Genomic DNA, 27529 nt, shown 5'->3' on the forward strand with positions numbered 1-27529 from the left:
AGAGGACACAGCCACCCCTGGTTGAAAGCACCTGTGTTGCCACTGTGGACGTGCCATGATGCTTCCATGTTTTTATTACGGGTAACTCGGCTCAGTCGGTAAAGAGTCTCTACAATGCAGGAGACCCGGGTTCAATCCCTGGGTCGGGAAGATCCCCTGGTATTGAATGGAATCCAGTTCAATTCAACTGATTCAGTGCAATCAGTCCAATTCAGTTCATTCAATGTAATCAATCCAATTCAATTCACTCCCTTCTTAAATCCAAGATGGGAATGGCAACCCACTGCAGTATTCTTCCCTGGAGAATTCCATGGAGAGCGGAGCTTGGTGGGCTACAGTCCATGGGGTCACGAAGAATTGGGCGTGACTGAGGGACTCACAGTCAGTTTCATTCTGTGTTTCCCTTTGACAATTAAGGAATGTATTGCATTTGTTAAAATCATTTGCATATCCCACAAATACTTCTCAGTCCCATAAATTCTTGCCAGCACGGTTTATAGATAGTGGTTCTCTTTGGTTGTTTGTAATGGGAAAATCAGGAATGACAAGGTATTGGAAGGTCAGATTTCTCACTTTAACTTCTTATTTTTTAGCAGTAAACTAATTAATTTGTCATGTTGTATAACCAGAAAGTCATTAACCAAAGTCATATTTCACATGTTGTGTGTGTTTATGACACACACATGATGTTAATTACTCTTACTGAATTTAACAACTTACATCAAAGATAACCTTCAATTTGTGAGTTACCATCTGTTTTGGACCAAAGAATAGGTCCAAACTAAATACTGAGGCTTTTTTTTCTTTTTTCTGAACAGCTTGTAATAAGAGCTGTTTATATATTAATTGCCTAATTGAATTATTGTGGATCTTAATGTTTTAATTTTCAAGCAATTTGGGGCTTATTGTGGTGACATCTGCTCATACTTTGATAGTTTATCGTATTTAGCAGTCTCATCAGAAGGCTATTTTGGGTTTGCAACAGTCCTGAAAACAGTCAGTTGCTTTCTGCATCAGGTTAGTCTCAGGAGTATTGTCCTATTTCATCTCTACTACAGAATTTATTTCATAATGAAATGCATTTTTATTTTATAAGAAAAGTCCATATTCCCTTGTCCCTGCTTCGGTCTGATGCCCTCAAATGCCTGTTCAAACAGCTGTAGAGTTTCGTTTAAATCTTATTTTCCTTCGGTGGTAGATTTTTTTTCAGTTGTTCTGGTTATTACTTCCATCTTACAGATCCTTATGATGTTTTAAAAATGTACTGTAATGAAACTTAACAGCCTATGAACCTGCTTATAGAATCTTTTTAATCTCCTTTCTTTGAACAGTGTAACTATAAACATACCTCAGTGGGAATAATTTCCTTGACTTTCCTTAAAAACATTTCAAGAGGTTCTGATTAATTCACTAATAAGAAACAGCTTCATTCATAGCCGTGCTTCTGAATTTGAATTACATTAAACCTGGCACCTTTTTATATCACTTAAGACTATTGAACAAGAATTTACAGAAAGCAGTAGTCATGTAATTTCCTTAGTTTTTGAGCATGTGGATAATTTAAACCCTGTAGGAGGCTGGACTCACCCCCAACCAAAGACATTTTGTAAGGAAGGAGGTGCATATCCTGAAATAGAGGCTGGTTGACTGCTTTGTATGTATACTGACTGAAAAAAGCAAGTTTGTGATATGAAGGATTATCTTGTGAGATACACCCCTGGCTTCTGTAGAAATCTGTGCAAATACAGAACTGCTCTGAAACGGAAATGTAGGAGAATAATAGAGGAAAACTTGAGACCTAGTAGTCAGTGCTTCCTTGCTTTATTTTAGGAAGCCGAAAGAAGGTAGGGGGGGAGATTCTAATGTTTCCCTGTCACATAAATGAGCGAATATCTGCACACAAACATGCGTGCCATGATTATCGTAACGTTGGCCCAAGCACTCTTTATAAACTTTCTGTGAGGCATCTTTCTTCTCTTCAGGATGTGTACAGTTTAATTGATTGATTGTATATGATACACTCCCTAAAACAAAGATGTTTCAAGTGGGCGTTTATTATCATTGAATGATAGCAGAACCCTTGTCTGCCCTAAAACCAATGTTACTTACTTTGAGAGGTTTTCCTTGTAGATCTCTGCACGTACCATAATGCTGATGGCTGGTTTTAATTACTTCCTTTTTTATACTGCAAATAAAAGTGCATAGTTTGTATAAAAGTTGAAGACAGAGGGTATGAAACAGTAACACGTGTTTGAGATCACAACGGAAAAGAAGAATAGGCGAGATCAAAGGTGAACAATTCCCAAAGGATTTTCAGGTTTATTTTGGTTTTGTTGTTTTCCTGTTTTTCAGTCTCGTTGTTTCTCACCAGGCAGGTCCCAGCAGACACTTGGCGGTTCCTATGATCAGGTGCTGGGGAGCCCACTGGTTCAGAGGTCTACACATGAAGTCGCCCTAAAGGTACACCCCTGCATTTGATCTTTGTTCTCTACCTGAAATTCGTTTCAAACACAACTGCATTTTGCCAAAACTGAACACCTTCTGTTTTAAAATGATATGTGTCTGAGGTCGTCTTGCTGAAGTTCAAGGTAATTGTTGTTTAATCGCTAAGTCATGTCTGACTTTGATACCCCGTGGACTGTAGCCCACCAGGCTCCTCTGTCCATGGGATTCTCCAGGCACGAATACTGGAGTACTTGCCATTTCCTTCTCCATGAAGGTAATAGGCGAAGCATTATTAAATAATGATGTGCTACTAACTTGATTCTTTAAGATGAATTGGGCTTTTTTGCTTTCTAAGAATTTGGGGAAATTCTTAAAGAGATGGGAATACCAGACCACCATACCTGCCTCCTGAGAAATCTGTATGCAGGTCAAGACACGGACAGTTAAAACCGGACATGGAACAGCAGACTGGTTCCAAACTGGGAAAGGAGTACCTCAAGGCTGTATATTGTCACCCTGCCTATTTAGCTTCTATGCAGAGCACATCATGTGAAATGCCCCGCTGGATGAAGCACAAGCTGGAATCAAGATTGCCAGGAGAAATGTCAATAACCTCAGATACTCACATGACACCACCCTTACGGCAGAAAGTGGAGAGGAACTAAAGAGCCTCTTGATGAAAGTGAAAGAGGAGAGAGAAAAAGTCAGCTTAAAGCTCCACACTCAGAAAATGAAGGTCACAGCATCCGGTCCCATCACTTCATGGCAAATAGATGGGGAAACAGTGAGAGACTTTATTTTCTTGGGCTCCAAAATCACTGCAGATGGTGACTGCAGCCATGAAATTAAAGATGCTTGCTCCTTGGAAGAAAAGCTATGACCAACCTAGACAGCATATTAAAAAGCAGGGACATTACTTTGCCAACAAAGGTCCATCTAGTCAAAGCTATGGTGTGTCCAGTAATCATGTATGGATGTGAGAGTTGAACCATAAAGAAAGCTGAGCATCAAAGAATGGATGCTTTGGAACTGTGGTGTTGGAGAAGACTTTTGAGAGTCCCTTGGACTACAAGGAGATCAAACCAGTCCATTCTAAAGGAAATCAGTCCTGAATATTCATTGCAAGGACTGATGCTGAAGCTGAAAGTCCAATACTTTGGCCACCTGATTCGAAGAACTGACTCATTGGGAAAGACCCTGATGCTGGGAAAGATTGAAGGCGGGAGGAGAAGGGGACAACAGAGGATGAGATGGTTGGATGGCCTCACCTACTCGATGGACATGAGTTTGAGCAAGCTGTGGGAGTCGGTGATGGACAGGGAAGCCTGGCGTGCTATAGTCTGTGGAGTCGCAAAGAGTTGGATACGACTGTACTGAACTGAAGATGAAGCTGAATATGGAACCAGCTATTTTAAACTTTTCTGGGTCTTACCAGGAGCAGATGACACCTTCTAAAATCAATGCCTCTCATCAGCATTATGAATTAAAATTAAGCAGCAAAATGGATTATAATTGAGGGCATGAGTCTGTATCTTATTTGGCTCCTGTATCTTAATTCTTTGCTTTGTTAGTTTCTTAATATGATTTGTGTCTATCTGCAAATTGATTTCCTACTTAACCTTGAAAGTTATTAGAAAAACATGTAGCTTACTATCAATAGATCTAGTGAGATGATAAGGAGTGCCCAGAGGAGCAAACCAAACAATCACAGATGCACAGACATCAAGAATGGAAGCCCAGGGAGTTCCTTGGTGGTTCCAGTGGTTAGGAATCTGAACTTTCCATTACAGGAGGCACGGGTTCCATCCCTGGTCAGGGAACTGTGATCCTGAAAGCCTTGTGACCCCCCAAAAAATGAAAAACCAGAGTTGAAGCCCATGTCTCAACCTAAAGCTGATGGTTCCCCTCTCCACCCTCTATCAAGAAGAAGCGCTGTTGATATTTTGGGAGACGGAATTTTAGCGTTTGAGTTTATCCTTTTTTGTGTGTGTTTTCTGGTTCTTTAATTGTTTTAATGGGAAAAAAAATGCTGATAGGAGTTTTGTTATTTTAAAAACATAAAAGGTAGAAATTTGCAGAAGATTTTTTTGCTGTACTGCTTTAAAAAGAACCAATCAGAAGTAAAATGATAGGCCCAAATTTAACCACAGGAACAATCTTATGTGGTATTTTTGTTTAAGAGCAAACATGTAGCAAGGTAAATACGTACCGTTGGCCCTTGACTGGGGTCATCTGCACCGGTTTGAACTGCACCGGTCCACTTATACGTGGGTTTTTTTTTTCCCCAGTAACTAACTGCTGTGCAGAGTCCATGAGTGAATCCACAGATGAGGAACCATGGATATGAGGGCCCACTGTAGTTATAAGTGGATTTTCAGCTGTGTGGGATTTTCACCCCAAACTGCATTTTGTTCAAGGGCCAGCTGTATTAGAATTTCAATATTTTTCTTAATTATCTGGAAGGGGTAGTTTGGTTTTTTTAAAAATAAAGAATTAGAAAAGGTTAATTGAGTCTGTGACATCGCATGTTCAGGTTGTAGCATGAGTCTTCTAATGGGCAAAGAATATTCCATTTGTATGGATGTACCACTATGCTATTTATCCATTCATCAGCTGATGGACGTTTGAGTCGTGTTTACTTTTCTTGAGTTGTTCAGAATAGCGCTGCCATGAACATTTGTGTGTAAATTTTATCTGGATATGTACCTTCATTTTCTCTTGGGTATATACCTGAGAGGAGAATTGCTTGGTCATATGGTAACTCTGTTTAACGTTTGGAAGAATCATCCCAACTTTTTCAAAGTGGCTGCGCCATCAGTCAGTATTTTAAAAACGCAATTGAGTCATAGTTTAAATGTCAGAGGGCAGAGGGGAGAGAGAACGTCCGTTGCTCACCAGTGTCTTGATTGAGTCTGAATTCAGTATTCAGGGAACACATAAGCTTTGAGTGAGCTGAATTGAGCACACACGTTGACTTCCTGTTGTGAGTTGGGCGTTGGTGTTTAGCTTCATAGATGACTCTGGAATTTTGTGTAGCCTTTGATGATTCCCTGTGCGATTTCGACATGCGGATGTTCATCTGGGATTATGCTGGGGAAAGGCATTGCTGCTCACATACCACAGTGCCCATGGTACCTCCGTGACGGTGAGCTCGGGAGTCAGCTGTAAATCACAGCCCTTTCTCTCTGTGCTGGGTGCTGTGCGTTAGAAAGTGAGGGCTCATGTCTGTTCCTGTTGTTATTCATTCACCAAGTTCTGTGTGACTCTTCGCAACCCCATGGACTCCAGCACGCCAGGCTTCCCTGTCCTTCACCATCTCCCACAGTTTACTCAAACCCATGTCCAGCCAGTCAGTGATACCATCCAGCCATCTCATCCTCTGTCGTCCCCTTCTCCTCCTGCCCTCAATCGTTCCCAGCATCAGGGTCTTTTCCAGTGAGTCAGCTCTTCACATCAGGTGGCCAAAGTATTGGAGTTTCAGCTTCAGCATCAGTCCTTCCAATGAATACCCAGGACTGATCTCCCTTAGGATGGACTGGTTGGATCTCCTTGCAGTGCAAGGGACTCTCAAGAGTCTTCTCCAGCCCCACAGTTCTAAAGCATCGATTCTTCGGTCCTCAGCCTTCTTATGGTCCAACTCGCCCATTCATACAGGACTACTGGAAAAACCATAGCTTTGACCAGATGGATCTTGGTCTGTTCCCATTTGACTTTGCCTAGTTGCAGCAGGTCCCTCCTCGGAAAGCAACGGACAAACAGCAGATGACGGCTGCGGTGTCTTCTTGGCTCTTCATTGCAGAGAGACCGGTGGGTTATCCCCGTGGAGCGTCCGTCCACATTCTTGGGGCATCACCTTCAGGTTCCCAGACAGGAAGATTTCCGGCCGCAAAGCGACAAGGCGGGCGTGCTCTAATGTAGAGAGGGGAGACTCTTCGGGAGAGCGAGGTTGGCAGACGTTTTCCATCAAGGGCCAGAGAGGAGATGTTGATGCTTTGTGGGCCCCGGGGTCTCCGTTACTTTATTCTGCCTCTACCCTGTGAGAACCGCTGCTGATCATACACCAATGAACGAGCGTGGCTGAGTGACATCGGTAACACGTCGCCGATGGGCACTGGGATTCCAGAGTCATCGCAATTTCAGGAGTGGCAGAATAGGACTGTTTTGATTGTCCTTGCAACCATGTAGGAGCAGGCTCCGTGGATAGCTCCTAAGCCTTACGGAAGGTGGGCAACGTGTGAATCGGCCTGTGGGCTGTAGTGCACCAGCCTTGACCTCGAGAAAGACACCTGTCTCATTTCTCCTCCAACCGTGAGCTCTGAGTTGAAGGGCCCCTATCATGTGAGGTCCATGGAGAGCTTAAGACAGCATCCACATCGTGCTTCCCCTGGTGGCTCAGATGGGAGAGAATCCGACTGCAGGGCAGGAGACACGGGTTCGATCCTGGGGTCAGGAAGATCCCCTTGGAGGAGGGCATGGCAACCCCACTCTAGTATCCTTGCCTGGAGAATCCCCATGGACAGAGGAACCCGGCGGGCTACAGTCCATGGGATCGCAAAGAGTCAGACACAATTGAAGGGACTCACACTTTATTACTAAGTTGTGGTTGCTCGGCCAAGACCCTGCAGTTCCTCATGGACTTTAGGAATTGTAGGCCCTTCCATGAGCAGAGTGGCTCTGGACATGTGTAACCAGTCTTCCCCAGGGGACATTTGATCATGTCTGGAGACCTTTGAGGAAGATTTTGCTCCTGACACCCAGTGGGTGGAGACCAGGAATGTTGCTCAGCATCCTCCAGGGCATCGGGGAACCCATCACAGAGGTCCATGTGGTCCCGAGTGTCCACAGTACCGAGACCGACGACCCCTCCCTGCTCCCATCAGTATTTCTTTGTGTGTTTTGATCGCCGCAGTCCTCTGGCTGTGGGAATTTCACCTGCTGAGCGCTGGATGAGAAAACTGAACGCTTTCTGCTTGCTGATTTAAGTGTCAAAGGACCCTCTTGCGATGCTCGACTTCACGATGCTTTTAGTATTTTTCTTTTACGCAGTGTGTTGTTGTTGTTGGTGTGTGTGCATGTGTGCTCACTCGTGTCCATCTCTTTGAGACCGCATGGACTGTAGCCCACCAGGCTCCTCTGTGCGAGGGATTTCCCAGGCAAGAATAGAGCCATGGGTAACCATGCTCATTTAAAGCTGAGGCATCACAATGTATTTCTTTTGTCGTCGTTCGGTCACTCAGCCGTGTCCGACTCTTTGCGACCCTGTGGCCTGCAGCATGCCAGGCTTCCCTGTCCTTCACTGTTGGCCTGAGTTTGCTCATGTCCGTTGACTCAGCGATGCCATCCAGCTAACTCATCCTCTGTCGCCCCCTCCTCCCCCTGCCCTCAACATCTCCCTATTTGAGCACCAAGGTTTTTGAGATACAGGCTGACTCAGAGGGCAAAGCATCACCTGCCTTTATATTTACAGAGAAAGCCACAGGGTTTTGTTTTGTTTTTTTTTTTTTTTTTTCAAAACTCTGGAGACCACATTATAGGAGTCGATGACCTCACTTAGGACTCCACCTACCACAGAAAAGGGAGTCATCCAGGCCAAGATAAATCTTGCGTATGTGGCTGAAAATCACTGTGTCTGAGAGCTTTCGTAACCAGCCTGTGTACAATCTTGTGATTTATCAGAGGGCCTAGTGCAGAGACTCTCATTCCAGCCCCTTGGTCTCAGAGATAATTAAAGTCTGTAAATTAATTTATAGACTAATCGGAAGCCTTAGCTGGCAGACCCACGTCCTCCAGCAAAGAAGGGAAAGGGCATTTTTACATTGAAGTTGTCCGTATCTCCCGAGGCACTTAGCTGCGAAAGCTTGGGGGCCTGAACTTGCATTTCACCGCGTGGACGGAAGGCTGTAAAGTGAAACTGTGTTGTTGGAGTTACATGTGTGTCTGTCTCTCTGTGACGCAGACCTTTCTTAGCAGTGGCTTGCTGTCATCGGGGTGGACTTTTTAGGAAGGTTTCCCTCTGGACCTGCCTCCCGATCTGGCAGAGGAGTGTGGGCTGGGCAGGGTGTGCAGCTCAGAGGGTTCTAGATGGGGACCCATGGCTGCTCGGGAGGGGACATGGGGTCTTGGCAGCACACCTGGGCCAGGACACCCGGTCCTCTCGCATCTCCATGCTTTATGCCTGTGTGCACAGGGTCGGAACGGAGCTCACCAACCAGCCACTAATGAATCTGGGCGGGCAAATAGGCTCAGAAAGGCCCCTTTCTGAAGGCCTCACCCTGGGGGTGTTTTTTGATTTCTGTGAAGCACGTCATTATTTCTCTAACCCGAGGAGGCTCCCTTCTCCCTGCTGTCTCAACCCTGCCAATTTCTTTCCTCCTTAGCTGGGTTGTTCTCATACTGATTTCTGAAGACGCTGCCAGATTTTAATTACATTCTAATGAATGTGACTGCAGTTCACGTTCGTAGGAGGAAATTAGGAAAATACTGAAAAGGCACGCCACATGTACATGGATTTAAGTCCAGCATCATCCCAGCCCTGGAGAGACCGGTGTATTTTATTTTACTATTTACATTTTAGAGGGTATCTTTTATGTGTACACGTGTGTGTGTGTGTGTGTGTGTGTGTGTGTGTGTGTGGTTTGTGTGGTTTAGTTGCTAAGTCGTGTCTGACTATTTGCAACCCCATGGACTGTAGTCTGCCAGGCTCCTCTGTCCATGGAATTCTCTAGGCAAGAATACTGGAGTGGATTGCCATTTCTTTCTCCAGGGGATCTTCCCCACCCAGGGATCGAACCTGGGTCTCCTGCGATGCAGGCAGATTGCTTACCCACTGAGCCACCGGGGGAGGCGTTGTGTGTGTGTACAAAATGAAACTTAGGCACACACACATTCCATTTGAAGCCTCCTTTTTTTTTTTTTTCACATAGCACTGTATCGTGGACGTCATCATTAGTCATGAAAATCCTTTTGAGGACTACAATCTTACTAGGTTACTTCACTCTCTTATTCAGATGGTGGCGTTAGTGGTTAAGAACCCGCCTGCCAATGCAGGAGGCTTTCAGTCCCTGGGTTGGGAAGATCCCCTGGAGGAGAACAGGGCCACGCACTCTAGCATTCTTGCCTGGCGAATCCCATGGACAGAGGAGCCTGGCGGGCTGAGGTAATAGGGTTGCAAAGAGTCAGACACACTGACGCAAGCTGGCACGCATGCGTGCCACTGCTGGGCATGTGAACTCCGGTGAGGAAAGAATACTTCTTTGATTGTGTTTATCATTTTGGACCATTGGGCTCCCAAGTAAATAAATTTGAATATAAAATTAGTGAAAAATCTTACCTTGGGGGGGACTCTCTTTCTTACTGTAGAATAATATGCATGCAAATACTCTTTACTAAAATGAAGATAAGTCTGGGGGGCGGGAAAGAAGCTGAAACCACTGTTGACATTTTCTTGTTCTTTGTCCAATCTATTCTGTATATATATATTCTGCAATAGCTGAAGTCCAACTGTAAAAGCCATCATTTGTTGAACAGTACTCATTACTGTCTTTGAACAACAACAAAAAGTTTGCAGTCGTTTCCAGCAGTTACGTGGCGGCTTCGTTTCAGTCAACGCAAGCAGAGCAGGTGTGCAACCTGCTGAAACAGGCTTGCTTCCTCTCCACCTTCGTCTCCAGCAGTGTGTACAGGAGCATTTATATGTAAATGTTGATGCACACGTTAAACTTCTAGTTTCATAACTGGCCACTGGAAAACACAGTTTCCATTTGAAAAGAGAGCAATGTTACGGACTTCCCTGGTGGCTCACTAAAGCATCCGCCTGCCAATACAGCAGACACAGGTTGGATCCCTGGGTCGGGAAGATCCCCTGGAGGACGAAATGGCAACCTACTCCAGTATTCTTGCCTGGAGAATCCCATGGTCAGAGGAGCCTGGCGGGCTACATTCCATGGGGTTGCATAGAGTTGGACACGACTGATCAGCTAAATCACCCCCGGTGTTATGGAGAAGGGAAGCCAGGAGGTGAGACCTACTGTGTTGCAGTCGGCAGAGAATCTGTGAAAGCGCCTTGCTGCAATGAGGTCATTTACAGCAGATTTTCCAGCAGCTCTGGCTCTGCACCCTCACCCCGAGTGGAATCAAGTCCCAGAGCCCTGAGCCTCGTCCAGAAGATCACTTTACGCGATGCATTCTTCCAGCGTCCAGGCCAGCAGACTCGTAGCAGAGACAAGACCTCAGACCGGCTTTTTCTTCCATTCCTGGAGAACAAAGGAAGGGGGTACATGAGAGGATGTTAAGAGACCGCATCCTAACGGCACCGATTTGCTAAGAGAGAAACTTCTGCCACGGATGATATCACGCTGAACACCACGCTCCCCACCCTGGAGTCACTGTGCGCCGTCACTGTTTCCGAACCAGGCTCCCCGCCCGTGGGCAGGGAAACTCACTCGCCCTTTCTGTCTGCATCTCCCAGAGCCGACGTTCAAGTGGCTCTGTGGTCATTACATCCTTCAAGATCATCACACAGCAGTTCAGATTTTATTGTTTGGGGAGCGGTCCTGTCCCTTCCTGGAGTATGAGAGCATATTAAATACTGTAGACGCAATACAGCCAAACCCTTAGACACCATTTCCTGCTCCCTTTAAAAAAAAAAAAAAAAAACACAAAACCATATATTTTTTACCTTTGTATTTGGTATTGGGGTGCAGCCGATTAACAACATTGCTATAGTTTCCGGTGGAATGCAAAGGGACTCAGCCGTACATTAAATGTATCCATTCTCCCCCAAACTCCCCTCCCATCCAGGCTGCCACATGACATTGAGCCGAGTTCCCTGTGCTGTCCAGCAGGTCCTTGTTGGTTCTCCATGTTAAACACAGCAGTGTGTCCATGTCCATCCCAAACTCCCTAACTAACCCTTACCCCTTCCTTCCCCCTGGGAACCATAAGGTTATTACAGAGGATTGAGCTGAGTTCCCTGTGCTGGACAGCAGGTCCTGTTGGTTCTGACTTCTCTTGCAACTGAATTTCAAACTGTTTTGTGACCTTGGTTATTAAGAGTCTTTTGCCACCTGGAAATTAAGTTGTTAAAAAAGGAAAAATACTGTAAATAATCTTCCCTTCAGCTTCCTGATGGATTTCAGCCCCCCAGGGGTTATTTATGTTGGAATACTCATGTTAAGCAGGAAATCTCCAGACGTGTCATCAGCTCACACTGATTTTTTTCTTCCTCTGAAACCAGAACAGTGAGGGAATATGTGGTTTTTACCACACAGTGAAGATGGTCATTTCCTTTCCGCCCAGTCACAACCGCAGAGATCTCAGATCTACCTAATGGGAGGTGCCTCCAATGAAAACTCTGGAGAAGGGCATGGCAACCCACTCCGGTATTCTTGCCTGGGAAATCCCATGGACAGAGGAGCCTGGCGGGCCACAGTCCATAGGGGTCACAAAGAGCCGGGCGCAACAGAGCGCTCACATGCATGAATCATAACTGGGCCAGGCAAGAAAATAAACTAATGTCACTAATCGAGAACGCATTTTTGTTGTTGTTTTTGGAGGCGTGTTCCTTAGGGGCGAGTGTGGCCTCTCTGCTTTGAGGATGCTTGGAGGGGGGCGGAGTAGGATTAAGAGCCCTCCTGCGTCTCTGCGGTGCCAGGGGCCCTGGTCTGGACATGTGTGCAGAAGCATGTCATCCTCACCACCTTCCCGGGGGAGGGGGAGGGCAGCGGTTTTTAGCATCCACAGTTGGCATAGGTGGAAAACTGAGGCCTGCGGTCCACAGCTGCATAGGGATGAAGGTGCAGTCAGCATCAGGCCTCCTGGCTCAGCCTCAAGCCCCCCCGACACCCCGAGTGCCACGTTCCCTGTTCTCCTTGGTGCCCTCAGGACATGATTCCCCTTACCTCCAGCCAATCAATCATTGGAGGTCCGAACCATCACCCTGGGGTTCCCCTAACTTCGTTGCAGCCAGCACAAGCGTTTTCCTGGAGGAGGGCATGGCAACCCACTCCAGTATCCTTGCCTGGAGAATCCCAAGGACGGAGGAGCCTGGCGGGGCTACACATAGTCCATGGGAGTCGCAGAGGGTCGGACACAACTGAAGCAACTTAGCACGCAGAGACATTCTCAGCTCTGTAAGAATCCTGCTTGGCTGATAACACAGGCCAACTCCTGGCATCTCAGAGTCCACGGTCCAGGCACACAGGCTGGTCTTCCTGCTCCTGGGTCCCGGGGAGCACTCAGTCCATCCTTGAAGATGCCGGGGTCTCTGCCAGTCTGCCTCGGAATCGAACTCTGTTGGTTCGGTCTGTGTCCACGGGGCTGCTTGCTGACTCCCCGCCTCCTGATAGAAGTCACGTCACTGTGTCGATGACTCAGCTCCTCGCTGATGTGTGTCTTGGGGCCACGTGGGTGCACCCTGTCGGTTCGGTGACCATCAGGTTCAGCATGGAACTTTGATGTGTGGGAGGTTGCTGTGAGTCATCTGTGCTGCAGAACCACAGGTGTGAACGGGGCCACGTGGTCACCCCACCTGGGGGTGTTGACAGGACTGTGGGGGTACCCCCGGTAATCTTCCTCGTCTGTCCATGGAAGGGCCAGCTGGTGCAAGCAGCCACCTTCTGTCCCGGGGTTCTGTTGAAGCTCGGTACCAACCGCTGCAGGGTCTTTATTGAATCAAGTCCTGGTGTTTGTTCTCATTTTCTGTTGCCCCTGATTTTGTCTCCATTAATGTGGTTTATAGATGGGTCCATGCCAGCCTTCTGAAACGCATCAGCTCATGTTTTGGGGGATACTTTTCACCTGTATGTTTATATGTTTAATTGTAAAATCTTTACATAAGCAGAAAATACAGGGGAAATTTTTCACCGGTATGTTTATGTGTTAGATAATTATAAAAGCTTTATGTCACCAGAAAATACAGGGGAAATTTTTCACCTGTATGTGTTCAGATAATTATAAAGCCTTTATGTTACCGGAACGTACGGCAGGAATCGGGCATTAGTTACCTCCTGAGTATTACATGTGTTAATTGTTTTCCGAAAGAATCGCGATTGAGGAGGAACACGCAGGCAGTGTCTGAAACGTCTCTCCGCTTTCTCCTCTCGCCTTTTCCGACAGAGGGTGGTGGCTGCTGCTTCATAAAGACCTCATCCCCGCGAGGTGAGGCTAAGATGAGCATTACCAGTGACGAGGTGAACTTCCTGGTGTACCGATATCTCCAGGAGTCAGGTAAGAAGCTGGCTTCCTGCCCGGAGCGGGGAGAAAAACACCTTCTTCCAACATACCACCTGCAGGGCCAGCAACCACGGATGGAAAACCTGGGCTATAGAGAAGACAGAGCTCTGGATGCTCTCATTCAGAGGACTGAAAGGAGGTGGAGAAGGGGCTGGGCCGTCCTGCTCTTGGGGTGGGATGAGAGAACGTGTTCTTGTTTCCGCTGACATTTCTGTTCACCTGAAGCCAGCCTGGAATGAAGATCAAGTGAAGGGAAGGTGAAAGTCGCTCAGTCCTGTCTTACTCTTTGCGACCCCGTGGACTGTCTGGTTCATGGGATTCTCCAGGCCAGAATACTGGAGTGGGTGGCCTTTCGCTCCTCCAGGGGATCTTCCCAAACTGAGGAATTGAACCCAGGTCTCTTTAAACTGCAGGCAGATTCTTTACCGTCTTAAGCCACCAAGGAAGTACCTCTAATAAAGTGAACTCAAGTGTTAGTCACTCAGTCCTGTCTGAGTCTTTGTAACCCGAACACCTATTACTGACCAGGCTCCTCCTTCCATGGGATTTTCCAGGCCAGAATACTGGAGTGGGTGGCCTTTCCCTTCTCCAGGGGGCCCTTCCCCACCCAGGGATACAACCCAGCTCTCCCGTACTGTAGGCAGATTCTCTACCAGCTGAGTCACAAGGGAAGCGCATTAAGATGAAGAGCAGCTGTGATAGATGTGGTGAGGGGCGAGGAGGATTTGGAGTTCTGGGTCCCCGTCCTCGGGAGGGCACTTGCGGTCTGGTGTATACGTATGGTGCATCTATATGGGGGTGGGGCAGCTGGTGTTCCTGGACCCGACTATAGAGGAGGATATTTATGGGCTGGTGTATACGTATGGTGTATATATATAAATACGGGGGTGGCTGGGTGGCTGGGTGTGTGTGTATGTCTGTCTGTGTGTCTTATTGGACCCAGCCGCCAATTTATTGGACCCAGCGTGCGTGCGTGCGTGCGTGCGTGCGTGCGTGCGTGCGTGCGTGCGGTTGGCTGGGTGTGTGTGTGTGTCTGTCTGTGTGTCTTATTGGACCCAGCCGCCAATTTATTGGACCCAGCGTGCGTGCGTGCGTGCGTGCGTGCGTGCGTGCGTGCGTGCGTGCGTGCGTGCGTGCGTTGCGTGCGTGCGTGGTGCGTGCGTGCGTGCGTGCGTGCGTGCGTGCGTGCGTGCGTGCGTGCGTGCGTGCGTGCGTGCGTGCGTGCGTGCGTGCGGTTCTCGGCAACCAACAGGGAGGGAATTTATGGGCTGATGGTGGCTCAGCTGGTAAAGAATCCGCCTGCAATGCGGGAGACTTGGGTTGGGAAGATCCCATATATATATGTGGAGGTGGGGTGTTTGGTGTTCTTGGTGCTCACCATAGGGAGGATATTTATGGGCTGGTGTATATGTATGAAAGTGGGTTGATTTTATGTTTTCGGCCCCCACCACAGGGAGGGCATTTGTGGACTGGTATATATATATAGTATGTGTGTGTGTGTGTATACACATGGGGGGGGTGGGGTGAGTGTGTGCATGTGTGTATACACATATATATATGGGGCGGTGAGAGTGTGTGTGTATACACATATATATATATGGGGGTGGGCTGAATGTGTGTCCACACATATATATATGAGGGTGGGGTGAGTGTGTGTGTGTCCACACATATATATATAGGGGTGGGGTGAGTGTGTGTGTGTATACACATGTATTATATGAGGGTGGGGGGTGTGTGTGTATATATACACATATATATATGTGGGGGTGGGGTGAGTGTGTGTATACACATATATATATGGAGGTGGGGTGAGTGTGTTTGTGTATACACACATATATGTGGGGGTGGGGTGAGTGTGTGTGTGTGTTTTTGTATATACACACGTATATATATATATATATATATATATATATATATATATATATATATACACATGGGGGTGAGGTGTTTGGTGTTCCTGGTCCCGACCACAGAGAGAGCGTTTGTGGGCTGGTTACAGATGCGTGTACAGAATTGGTGTGGGGTAACTCAGTGGGGTGGCTTGAACAGAAGTGCACCATCCCAGCCGTGGAGGACAGAGTCCGAAGCAGGGTGCCAGCTGGCTTGCTTTCCTCCCACGACTGTCTGCCTCACGGGGGTCTGCTCCAGCCTGTCTGCCAGCTTCGGCTGGACCGTCTTTGGCACTCCTCGCTTCCTAGGCGCTTCGTCCCCCGAGACCCGCCTTCCCCTTCACGAGGCGCTCTGCCTGTGTGCGTGTCACCCTCTGTCCACGTTTGTCGAATTTCTCCTTTTCGTAAAGACACAGTCATACTGGATTTAGGGGGCTCACGGTACTCCAGCACAACCTCGTCTTAACAAATGACATCTTCAGGGACCCTCTTCCAAACGCCGTCACATCCTGAGCTGTACTGTGGGCCAGGACTACCAACCTGGGCAGTTGCAGGGGACACAGTCTGAGCTATAACCGTCGGTTCTGCGCATATTGAAGCTTTATTCACTTTGTGTCACGTTTTCTGTAGTCTGCAAATTGATTATTCAAGAAAGAAGCCAGCTGTGACATCCCACTTCCACACATGCTGTCATTGAGGGTGATCAAAGTGTGAGTCCCTGGGTCCAGACTCTTCCAGAATCAGCCCACAAGGGTGAGATGGGCCAGTCTTGCAGCGACCCAGATGGCTCAGTACTGATCCTCGAACAAAAAGGATGAAATACGTGGGGCATGCCACATGTTATAAGTAAACCTCTCCCCACGCAAGCCTGAGGTCCTGTTTCTGCTGTCAACCCTAGCTAGCATTATTCATGAAAAGTACACCTTTTTTCTAATATACATTTGACCATTTGGATTAGCTCTCGCTAGATGTTTCGTATAAAAAAAAATGATGAGCAGAACAAAACGTACCACCTCATCCCTCGTCAATCAGGGAGGTCACACCCACGGCTCTGATAACTTAACCTCGGAAATTAACCAGGAAATCTCTCACCTGGAGTCCAAGTGTCCTCCCAGCACTGATCTCATAGATTCCCAGAGATGTCTACAGATGAAAATTCCACGTACCGAACCCTGCCTCCCTGAAGACTTCCAGCTTGGAATTCAGGATTCTTTCCCTTTAGAAACACCTGCACAAAAATAGGCTGAAAAAGTGCAGTCCAAATGTGTAAACAAACTTAAGGTGAAATTGCCATCCCTCTGTGAACATGAGGATAAATAGAGACTTGGGAAAGAAAACTTTTGTGTAACCTAGAGAAAGGTTTCTCCCGGTGGGCAGTCCCTAGGGCCCCCCAGGGCAAGAGCTTTGCTGGCCTCTTTGAGTAAACACAGAAATGTCTATCCCTCCCCCCCTGAGAAAAGCGAGACTTCCTTTTTTAGGATCTGTTTACATTTGTCTCACATTTGTTGAGAAGCTTTCTGTAACCAGGCGACTGAGAAAGGAGCCTTGGGAGACGAGATGTATTCCATCAACGCCGGTTGTGTGTAGCATCTGCTGAGCGGCTGTCGTAGTTTGTCGGCCTCGAGTAGGATCCCATAGATCGAGTGAGGAGTTGAGAGATGACTGTGTGCTCCTCTGACGACTGTGTGTGTCCGGGAACTGCCTCTGGTACCCCCCACGGGGGCATACTCCAAAGAAGAAACGCCTAATGTTGTGAAGCGTTCATGGTGGGACTGCTTAACATTTATCTCAAACCCTCACACTGGTTAGCTGGCGGTTTAGTTGCTCAGTTGTGTCTGACGTTTAGCAAGCACGTGGACTGTCGCCCGCCAGGCTCCTCCGGCCACGGCGATTCTCCAGGCAAGAAGACTGCAGTGGGGAGCCTTTCCCTTCTCCAGGGGATCTTCCCGACCCAGGGATCCAACCCTGGTCTCCCGCATTGTAGGTGGATTCTTTACCGGCTGGGCAACCAGGGAAGCCCAAGAAGACTGGAGTGGGGAGCCTTTCCCTTCTCCAGGGGATCTTCCCGACCCAGGGATTGAACCCAGGCCTCCTGCACTGCAGGCAGATTCTTTACTGATTGAGCCACCAGGGAATTTACTGAGCAGCCGCCAGGTGGACAGAGCACCTTCTTGGCTTCATAATGTCTCCTTTCTAGCTGAAAGGGGGGAGGGAAGAAGAGGGAAGGAAGGAAGGAAGGGGAGGGGAGGAAGGGGAAGGAAAAGAAGGCAGGAAGGAGACGGAAGGACTCTCCTGATCAAGTATCTGTGCTGTCTCTCCAATTCTCTACCACGCTAGGAGACTCACTCAACTCCTCCCAGTGTGGCTTCTCCACTAGGGGTTTGAAAGTTCCATTTCCAAGTCTTCAGTGGTGTCACCCCCCCTGCCCCCGCCCCCTCCTGCCGCCCCAGGCTGTGTGTAGAAGGTGTGCGTGAGCAGGAGGTTGGGAGATGGTGGGTGGGGAGGACCCTGCAGGGAGGCAGGCCTCTGGATCCCTGGGGGGGGGGGGGGGTCTGCTGTTGGCTTTACAACCAGGCAATGGGTAGACCCAGAATATTCCACCCTGCCTCAAGGCACAGGTTCTCTGCCACCGCAGGGGCTGGGCTGGTGCCGAGTTGTGCAGCACTTGTGCCAGTCAGGATGTTCGGGGCTGCAGGGAAGACGGTCCTCATCAGAACATTGACTCCTCACGCACCCCACCCCACCAGATAGCTGGGAGGCGCAGTACGGAAGCAACACTTTCCGAAAGTGTTACAACAAAATGCACATCACATCTCCGCAAACTCAGGAAAAGTATCTTGGAAAGGGGCTTCCTTTTCTGCCCTCACGAGGCAGAATTTGCATCATGTAGGGTTACTGTCTGGCCTCCCTCCACCCGGCCGTGGATTCCACAGCCTCTAAGGCAGAGGGGATTTCATGGCGTCACTGTTGTCTAAAGCAAGGGCCGTGCCAGTGGAAGGCGCTGTCTGCATGCTGTCGTTTCTGGTTGCTCCTCCTGGCAGCCAGATAAAGAAGACCGGTTAGTGAGCAAGGCTTTTTTTTTCTTTTTTCCCAGTTCAGCTAGAGATTTTGAGCAGCCCCAGCAGCAAAGTGTTTATTTTTGCATGAGTTGCAGCAGTCCGCTTTTGAGGGCTAGGAGTCCATCGGCGTCTGCCTCTTGGGGGTTAATCATGGGTCACTTTTGCCATCCGGATGATTTTGAAGGAGCATATTGAGGCAGAGCGTCTCTGCCACCCAGCCCGTCAGTTCCCTTCATGATCAGTGTCCAGCTTTTCCATCCCTCTGCACCTTCATCGCTACCACGTTTTTTGGTTTTTGTTTTTTTACATAGAGTATAATTTTCACACCAGAAAATTGACCCTTTTTAGAGTACAAATGTGCAGCACCTGCCAGATGTTCAGTGATATAAACACCTGCACAAACAAGATATGGAATGGTTCCACCACCCCAAAAGTTCCCCTTGAACCCCGCAGCTACTGGTGACCAGCCTAGACAGCGTATTAAAAAGTAGAGACATTACTTTGCCGACAAAGGTCAGTCTAGTCAATGCTATGGTGTTTCCAGTAGTCATGCATGGATGTGAGACTTGGACATCCACCTTTATAAAGAAACTGGAGTTTCTTTATGAAGAAAGCTGAGTGCCGAAGAATTGGTGCTTTGGAACTGTGGTGTTGGAGAAGACTCTTGAGAGTCCCTTGCACTACAAGGAGATCCAACCAGTCCATCCTAAAGGAAGTCCGTCCTGAGTATTCACTGGAAGGACTGATGTTGAAGCTGAAACTCCAGTTGTTTGGCCACCTGATGCGAAGAGCTGACTCACTGGGAAAGACCCTGATGCTGGGAAAGATTGAAGGTGGGAGGAGAAGGGGATGCAGAGAATGAGATGGGTGGATGGCATCACCGACCTGATGGACATGAGTTTGGGTCAAGTCCGGGAGTTGGTGATGGACAGGGAGGCCTGGCATGCTGCAGCCCATGGGGTCGCAAAGAGTTGGACACGACTGAGCGACTGAACTGAACTTGATATGCTTGGTCCCTAAGTCATGTCCAACTCTTTACGACCCCATGGACTGTAGCCTGCCAGGCTCCTCTGTCCGTGGGACTTCCCAGGCAAGAATACTGTAGTGCATTGCCATGCCTTCCTCCAGGGGATCTTTGCCACCCAGGGACCGAACCCACGTCCTCTGAGTCTCCTGCGTGGGCAGTCAGGTTCATTACCGTTGCCCCACCTGGGAAGGCAGAAGCTAAAACTCCACGTGCATTGATTTGCATGGGTATTCATGCAAATTCACCCAAGGTATTCATGGCTTGGGGGAAGTATTTCCCCCACCTCTAGCGCTGTGACAGACATCTGCACACCGGGAGAAACAGAGAGCCCTTAATCAAAACCATTTGACGACTGTGGTGGTAGCTTTGACAGCAAACCAGAAACTCGAGTGAGAAATTCAGTTTCCCTAATGTTTTGTCAGGTGTTACCAGGCTGGCTGTCCCCAGTGGCTGTCATTGGAAACACTTTAGACAATAAAAGCAGCCTTTGGTTATGGCGCAGATGGCAGAAATTCATTTCGCATGTATCCGAAATGAACACGATGGTGCATTTCTCTGCGTATTGTGGGGATTTTGAAACGTTCGCGCCTGACGTGCTGTGGTCCATGAGTGTCTCAAAAGAGCCTCGGGTACGAGTTAGCGACTGAACACGACAACAAAAAGACCCTCGAGGGACTTCCCTGGTGGTCCAGTGGTTAAGACTTCACCTTCCAACGCAGGGGTTGTGGGTTCAATCCCTGGTTGGGGAGCCATGTGCCTCGAGGCCAAAAATCCCAGAACATAGAACAGAAGCAACATGGTAAGACTTTGAATAAAGACTAAAAATTAAATGAACACCTTTGAATAAGATTGGAAACTCCTTATACAGTGAAATATGCTTCCTGCTTTGTCACGATTCATGCTCAAGAGGCTAATCTGTTATGCATATCTGTTGCCTACGTTAGCACAGCCATACCTGCTGTCTCCTGCGAGGAGCGCTGGTGGTTTTCAAACATAAGCACCTACACACTGGACGCGTGCTATTTTCTATTGCGGTTCAGTTGCTCAGTCGTGTCTGACTCTTTGCGGACCCCATGGACTGCAGCACGCCAGGCCTCCCTATCCATCACCGACTCCTGGAGCTTGCTCAAACTCCGTCGAGTCAGTGATGCCATCCAGCCGTCTCATCCTCTGTCGTCCCCTTCTCCTGCCTTCCATCTTTCCCAGCGTCAGCCTCTTTTCCAGTGAGTCTGCTCTCCGCATCAAGTGGTCAAAGTATTGGCGCTTCAGCTTCAGTATCAGTCCTTCCAGTGAGTATTCAGGGTTGATGTCCGTTAGGATGGACTGGTTTCGAGCCCATATCTGCACTCATGTGACTGGCCAGGTAGAATCAGGCATGTTTCATTTGGTTTACATAATACACACATCCCTCTATATTACCCTTGTGAATACCTGTTACATAGCCAGACTCTTGAGGTTTTCAATGGAAGGTAGGTGGCATTTTTTCATTCATTTTGTGGAGCTTCTGTTAAGAGAATGGTTAGAAAGTTTTCCTGACCACGTAGCACACACATATGCCCTGTCTTGCCCCCCGCCGCCTCACGGCAGATTTAGAGTAAGATTTAGGTGGCATTTTCCCTCCACAGGCAAGTCCAAGCACAGAGCCGAAGGATGGTTCTGTTCTGAACACACAGAGGTATGGCTCTGCAGAAATGTTCCTGAGCAGTGAGAGAATTATGCATATTGGTGGTCCAGGGATTAAAAATCCATCTGCGGTTTGACAATGGTTTGATCCCTGGCCCGGGTAGATCTCACATGGTGGAATTCACTGAATAAGTGCTTCCCAGGTGGCTCAGTGATTTAAAAAAAAGCCTGCCTGCCAGTACAGGAGACCTGGGTTTGATCCCTGGGTGGGGAAGATCCCCTGGAGAAAGAAAGGCATCCCACTGCAGTATTCTTGCCTGGAGAATCCCATGGACAGGGGAGCCTGGTGGGCTACAGTCCACGGGGTCACAAAGAGTCAGACACGACTGAGTGGCTTTCACGTAGATGCTGTGTGCCTAGGTGATGCTCACACACCAATCAGAAATGAGGAAAGCTGAAGGTTTGCAGTCAGGTGACCCATCAGCTGAATGTCACTCCCTGGTTTTGACACCGTCCTACGGCAAGAGAAGATGTCACCGTTGAAGGTGGCTGGAGGAAATGACTCCACTGTTTTCACAGCTTCCTTTGAGCTTGTGATCATCTTGAAATTACTAAAATGAAAAAAGAGCAGAGAAATCTGTGCGCTTCCATGCTCTGCAGAGCTTTGCCTATGAGATGGAGAAGGTGGCCAGTGATACAAATGCAGCTGAGACATTTCAATTAAGATTTTTCAGGTTGTTAGTCAAGGCGCAGGCCTCGGTTCTGATGGAGTGTCTTTTGTATAATGAGTTTGAGCGTTACCGTGTGTGCTTAGAAGCGGATAGCCACACAGCCATTCTGGGGCTTTTGGCAACAGAAAAATAATAGAGTCATCTGAAGGTGAACAGCGGTGGTTGTGTATCCAGAGCCAGATTTTTGCTTCCTTGGTAATTCAGCAGACTCCAGTGTGCATCATAGACCAGGCTCACCTTGCTGGCTCCTCCTGGGACATTGTCGTCAGAAGCCGTTCTGCATCTGATTGGCACCATAGTCGCTGGACAGGCTGTATCGTTAGCAGAAGGATAAAGGTCCATAGTCAGGGACTTGCCCTGGTGGTGTCGTGGGTAGGAATCCACCCGCCAGTGCATGGAACCCATGTTTGATCCCTGGTCCGGAAAGATGCCACATGCTGGAGAGCCACTAAGCCCTTGGGCCGAAATGAGTTAGCCCACGTGCCCCTCGAAACCGTGCTCTTGCAACAGAAGAAGCCAGTGCAATGAGGAGCTCAGGCACTGTACCTCGAGAGTAGCCACTGCTGGCCCCAGCCAGAGAAAAGCCCGCCCACAGCACCGAAGACCCATCCCAGCCGAAAATCAATAAATATTTTAATGGTGTTCTTCGGTGTTCTTCTGCACTCCGGGTCCCGTGTCTTGCCAGCTTTTCAGTATCCCCTTCGTGGCCTTCACCTTGCAGGTTTCTCCTAGGTGGGCAGAGTTTGAGGGTCTTAATCTCTTGGATTGATGCTTTTGAGCTGTGGTGTTGGAGAGGACTCTTGAGAGTCCCTTGGACAGCAAGGAGATCCAACCAGTCCATCCTAAAGGACATCAGTCCTAAATGTTCATTGGAAGGACTTGATGCTGAAGCTGAAACTCCAATCCTTTGGCCACCTGATGCGAAGAACTGGCTCATTTGAAAAGACCCTGATGCTGGGAAGGATTGAGGGCAGGAGGAGAAGGGGACGACAGAGGATGAGATGGTTGGATGGCATCACCGACTTGATGGACATGAGTTTGAGTAAGCTCCGGGAGTTGGTGATGGACAGGGAGGCCTGGCGTGCTGCGGTCCATAGGGTCGCAAAGAGTCGGACACGACTGAGCAGCTGAACTGAACTGAATCTCTTGGAGGGACTCTGAATGGTCAGAACAGCATGCATTATCTAAAGACGCTCAACCTTTCCTAGAGGCCAGGCTTCCTGAACCTCAGCACTGTTGACGTATGGGCTGGGCGGCTATGCTGCGGCTATGCTGAATTGTAGGTTCTTAAGACCGCATCCCTGGACTCCACCCACTGCGTGACAGGAACGCCCTGCCCCCCTTGCCCTCCGTGGCGACAACCAAAGATGTCTCTGACCTTTACCAAATGTCCCTCTGAGGGCAGAACCACCCCTGGTTGAGAACCACTGATAACACGTCCTTCAGTTGTGGGATGTGTTTCTTCAGTTAGTCTTTATTGCAAAGTGGAGTTGTAACGAGACTCTCCTTTCCCCCTTCTTTTTCATCGTCTTGGGCTACATTTTGATTCTTTCTGCAGAACGCAAGTGAACTCTTAATAGTGGTCCTAGTGGTCCCTGCTTTTACTAAATTTTTCCCCAGTATTTTTCCCCTCAAGGAAGGGGGGGAACGTCTGCCAATATTGTTCTCCAGCAGATAATAAAATAATTGGGAGTAGCTGGCTTCAATCTGGGTTTTGTTTTTCTTTGGGTTTTGGTTTTCGGTTTTTTTTTTTTTTTTTTGGACTCCCGGTGAGGAGGTTAGATAACCAGGAAAAGGGTGTTACTCTTAACATTCGTGAATAATTGCGTCTCCAGAAATGATTCAGCAGCGTTGCCCTCTAATTTCAGCAGCTGACAGGTCACCCTGTAGGCTCCTCTGTGTTTCCTGGGAGCTTGGACTGCCTTCTTATGCTAGACACGTTCCCCCCCGCCGCCCAGATTCAGGAAGGCATTTTAATGGTTCAGCTAGCTTAATTTAAACCCAGGTTCAGGGCTCATTGTTCAGCTGAGTCGCTAAAAATACTTCTCTGACTGCGGTGGCGTTTTTACATTGCTAATGTTGTCCCCATTTAAAGAGAGAATCCTTATGAAACCGTACAGGCAAGCACTTCTGTGAGGCAGTGGTAGTCTTTGCTTTAGAAAGCACACAGGAAAATATGAGTTTCATCAGATAATAAATAAGGAATACCTGAATGGTTTGTCCTCATGAACGCAGGTAAAAGTAATTTAAAAGCAGGTGAGGGAAATCCCTGGTGGTCCAGTGGCTAGGACTTGGCGTTTTCACTGCTGGGACCAGGGTTCGATCCCCAGTTGGGGATCTACAATCCTGCAAGCCGTGAGGAAGGAAAGGGAGAGAGGGAGCAAGGAATTAAGTCAGGTGAAACAGAAACGTCTCATTTCTTTGTTTCCAGTTCTTTGGTGATGTATCCCTGTCTCCTAGATTACCCCTAGGCTCTATGATTTGCTAGGAGTCACAGAATTTGGGCTTCCCTGGTATCTCAGTTGCTAAAGAATCTGCCTGCAATGCAGGAGACCCCGGTTTGATTCCTGGGCCGGGAAGATCCACTGGAGAAGGGATAGGCTACCCGCTCCAGTATTCTTGGGCTCAGCTGGTAAACAAAGAATCCGCCTGCAGTGCGGAAGATCTGGGTTCGATGCCTGGGTTGGTAAGATCCCCTGGAGAAGGGATAGGCTACCCACTCCAGGATTCCTGCCTGGAGAATTCCATGGGGTCACCAAGCATTGGATACAACTGAGCGACTTTCACAGAATTTAGTAACCATTCCACTCGCAGTGGGTTACAGCAAAAAGATACGGATTATAAGCTACTTCATAGTGGTATATGGGGTACTTGAGGTTGCTGAGGTTGCTGAGATCGTGGAAGTGTTCTCAGTGAAGTAAATAAGGTTAATCATGTGAGGTGCTGCATATGTGAGCTGACCTTATTGTGTAGCTCTTCCACAATGTATATCCCCGTGTCAGATCATCACCTTGTATACCCCAAACTTACACTTTGTTACATGGCACTTAGGTCTCAAGAAAAGTCAATCGAAAAGATCAACAAGTTCATCAAAGTCGATGCCACGTCTCCATTTTTGTTACATCCCTCTTAATCGTGTAGATTGAGTGTATATTTTGTTTGTTCGGCTTGTGTATACAGTATCCAGTAGAGCCCTTTGTTTGAATTGATAGCTCCAGTTTTTCTCCATTGAGATATAATCCGTACGTGGGTGCCAAGTGACTCTGGTGAACCTATGGACTGGGGGAATTCTCCAGGCAAGAATTCTCCAGGAGTGCCTTGCCCTCCTCCCGGGGATCTTCCCATCCCAGGGATCAAACTTGCATCTCTTAAGTCTCCTGCATTGGCAGGAGGGTTCTTTACCCCTAGCAGCACCTGGGAACAACCCCCACCCCCCTCCCAAGTGAAAAAGAGCCAGGTTACAGTCAGCCGAGGGCAAAGGTGCGTGGGGCCCAGTCCAGGAGAACCAGGCACAGACTTGCGGGTGTCCCCTCCTGGCTGAGCAGTGTGATGATACCTGGTTCTCCCAGCAGCATGTCTGATGGCAAAGGGGCTGAGCTGCTAGCCTCCCGAGCTTTGCCATCCAGGCTTTTATGTGGACCTGCAACTCTTGTCAAAGGGACAGGAGCACCTGGGCAGACCCAGGCTGTCCACCCAGCCCCAGTCCCCTCCAGGTGGACACCTGTGGTGTGTGGTTGTGTATCGGTCACGTGTGTTTTTACTTCACGTTTGAAAACTCACTGTAAAGAGTGTAGGGGCGGGTAAGTAGCTGGAGAACGTGATATCCACGCCTCTCACATAGAAGAGCGTAAAGCACCCCCCAGGAGAGCTTTGTCGGGGCAGGGCTGCACACACCTCCCGCAGCAAAGCTTGCCCACCGTTCCTTTGCAGGACAGAGCTCAGTCTGGGGGGCCGATCTCCCCTTAGGCCCCTTAGGGCTTTCGAAAGACCCTGCACTGTGTGGGGGTCATCTCATCCCAAACCCTCTTTGAGTGGTGCCCGTTGCCAACGAGCTCCTCTTCATTCAGAAAAAGAGTGTCTTCCTGAACTGCCCTTTGGGTGTGACGAAAACCCACTGAAGCGTAGCAAAACGGAACCGTGGCGCAGTTGCTCTTGATGCATCCCCGAGGTTCACGGTCCTCTCGATTCCCCACGCGGCTGAGGTTGTGCCGTCTTTTCTGAGTGTGCTGCTTTCCGTCGTCCGTGCGGTCAAAGCTCAGATTCAAGGTTTGCCATTCCTGTGCTTGCTGGCTTCTCAGAGAATCGGGAGAAAGCAGTTCGCTAGAAAAGCACTTGAGAATCGGCCGAGTGTTTCTAAGTTCTTGTTTAGTCTCCCAGCCACGTCTGATTCTTTTGCGACCCCGTGGACTTTAGCCCCCATCCCCCACCCCCCAGGCTCCTCTGTCCATGGGATTTTTTTGGGCGAGAATGCTGGAGTGGGTTGCCACTTCCTTCAGCAGGGAGTCGTCCCAACCCAGGGATTGGACCCGCGTCTCCTGGGTCTCCTGCCTTGGCAGGTGTATTCTTTGCCACTGAGCCACCTGGGAAGCCTGCATGTAAGTTACACTTGTTTCAGTGTGCGTCTTGCTCAATATAGCCAAATCATGTCCATGAGTATGGCCATCAGAGAAAGGTTAGGTGCTGTTGAAGAAGTCCTTAAAGCTTCTTAGGCCATTGCTTCCTCCTTTAAAGGGTGGGGACGATATGAAAAAGCCTCAGATGGTTCCCGTTTCCTTTTTTAGCTGAGATGAATTAACTGTGCTTACCACGGTGCCTGTTTCCAAAGTTCATACACCATCACATTTCAGATCCGCCTGCTCTGAAATTCTAATGTGACCTTCAAAGTGTCCAGCTTTGATGTACTTCATTCTGCCAATCACAGTTGCCTTTCTTCCTTCCAGACTCAGCGAGCCAGTCATCTGGACTGTCAGACACAACACTGTCCTTTTTTCCCCAAGTTTCTGTCTGTAGCCTTAGTGATGTCTCCTCTGTCCACGTCTAAAATGCCACGATCCCCAAGGTGACATCCTTTTTTCTTTCCCTCCCACATCCAGGTCTAGGTTTCTGTCCCTAACTCACGTCTTCTCCGCCAGTCTGGTGGGGTCTCTCCCCAGCCTCTCCTCAGATTCCCCCGGTCTGGGGGGCCCACCTCCAGCCTCTCCGTTGCCTTCTGTACTGCTGTGTTCATTGTGTATTTCCCAAGCATTCTTCAACATGATCCCACACTGAGAGCATTGCCATTTGCTGACCACTCTTCCTCCCCTGCAAAGAGGAACTCCCTCTGACCCCGTAACCTCATCCAGGTTTCACGTGAAAATGTCAGAACCACTGTCATCTATTTCTCGTTCACGGTGTCTTTCCGACTGCCTCCATGCCCAGTCCTCTCCCCCTCGCCTTTCTGTCAGCCGGGCACTCCCTGTATCTTATCAGTGTTTCCATCTGTTGCATTGTTCTGTCTGAGTGACTGTAGGTCCCATTTACTGA

At 48.5% G+C, this 27529-nt stretch overlaps 1 protein-coding gene across 5 annotated transcripts in view; it reads left to right on the forward strand.

Moving 5' to 3' along the window:
- Positions 1-27529, forward strand: part of TBL1X (transducin beta like 1X-linked) — a 266324-nt gene that overhangs the window by 182461 nt on the left and 56334 nt on the right. For 4 of the 5 annotated variants that reach the window (XM_018043751.1, XM_018043750.1, XM_013976726.2 and 1 more), the window contains 2 exons: positions 2372-2460; positions 13561-13671. In XM_018043751.1, the coding sequence (XP_017899240.1) occupies positions 13614-13671 (58 nt within the window). In that variant the 5' untranslated portion in view covers positions 2372-2460; positions 13561-13613. The remainder of the gene's footprint in view (positions 1-2371; positions 2461-13560; positions 13672-27529) is intronic. The other variant, XM_018043752.1, reaches the window with a different exon arrangement.

Source organism: Capra hircus (genome assembly GCF_001704415.2).
Source record: "Capra hircus breed San Clemente chromosome X unlocalized genomic scaffold, ASM170441v1, whole genome shotgun sequence".
Taxonomy (NCBI): Eukaryota; Metazoa; Chordata; class Mammalia; order Artiodactyla; family Bovidae; genus Capra; species Capra hircus.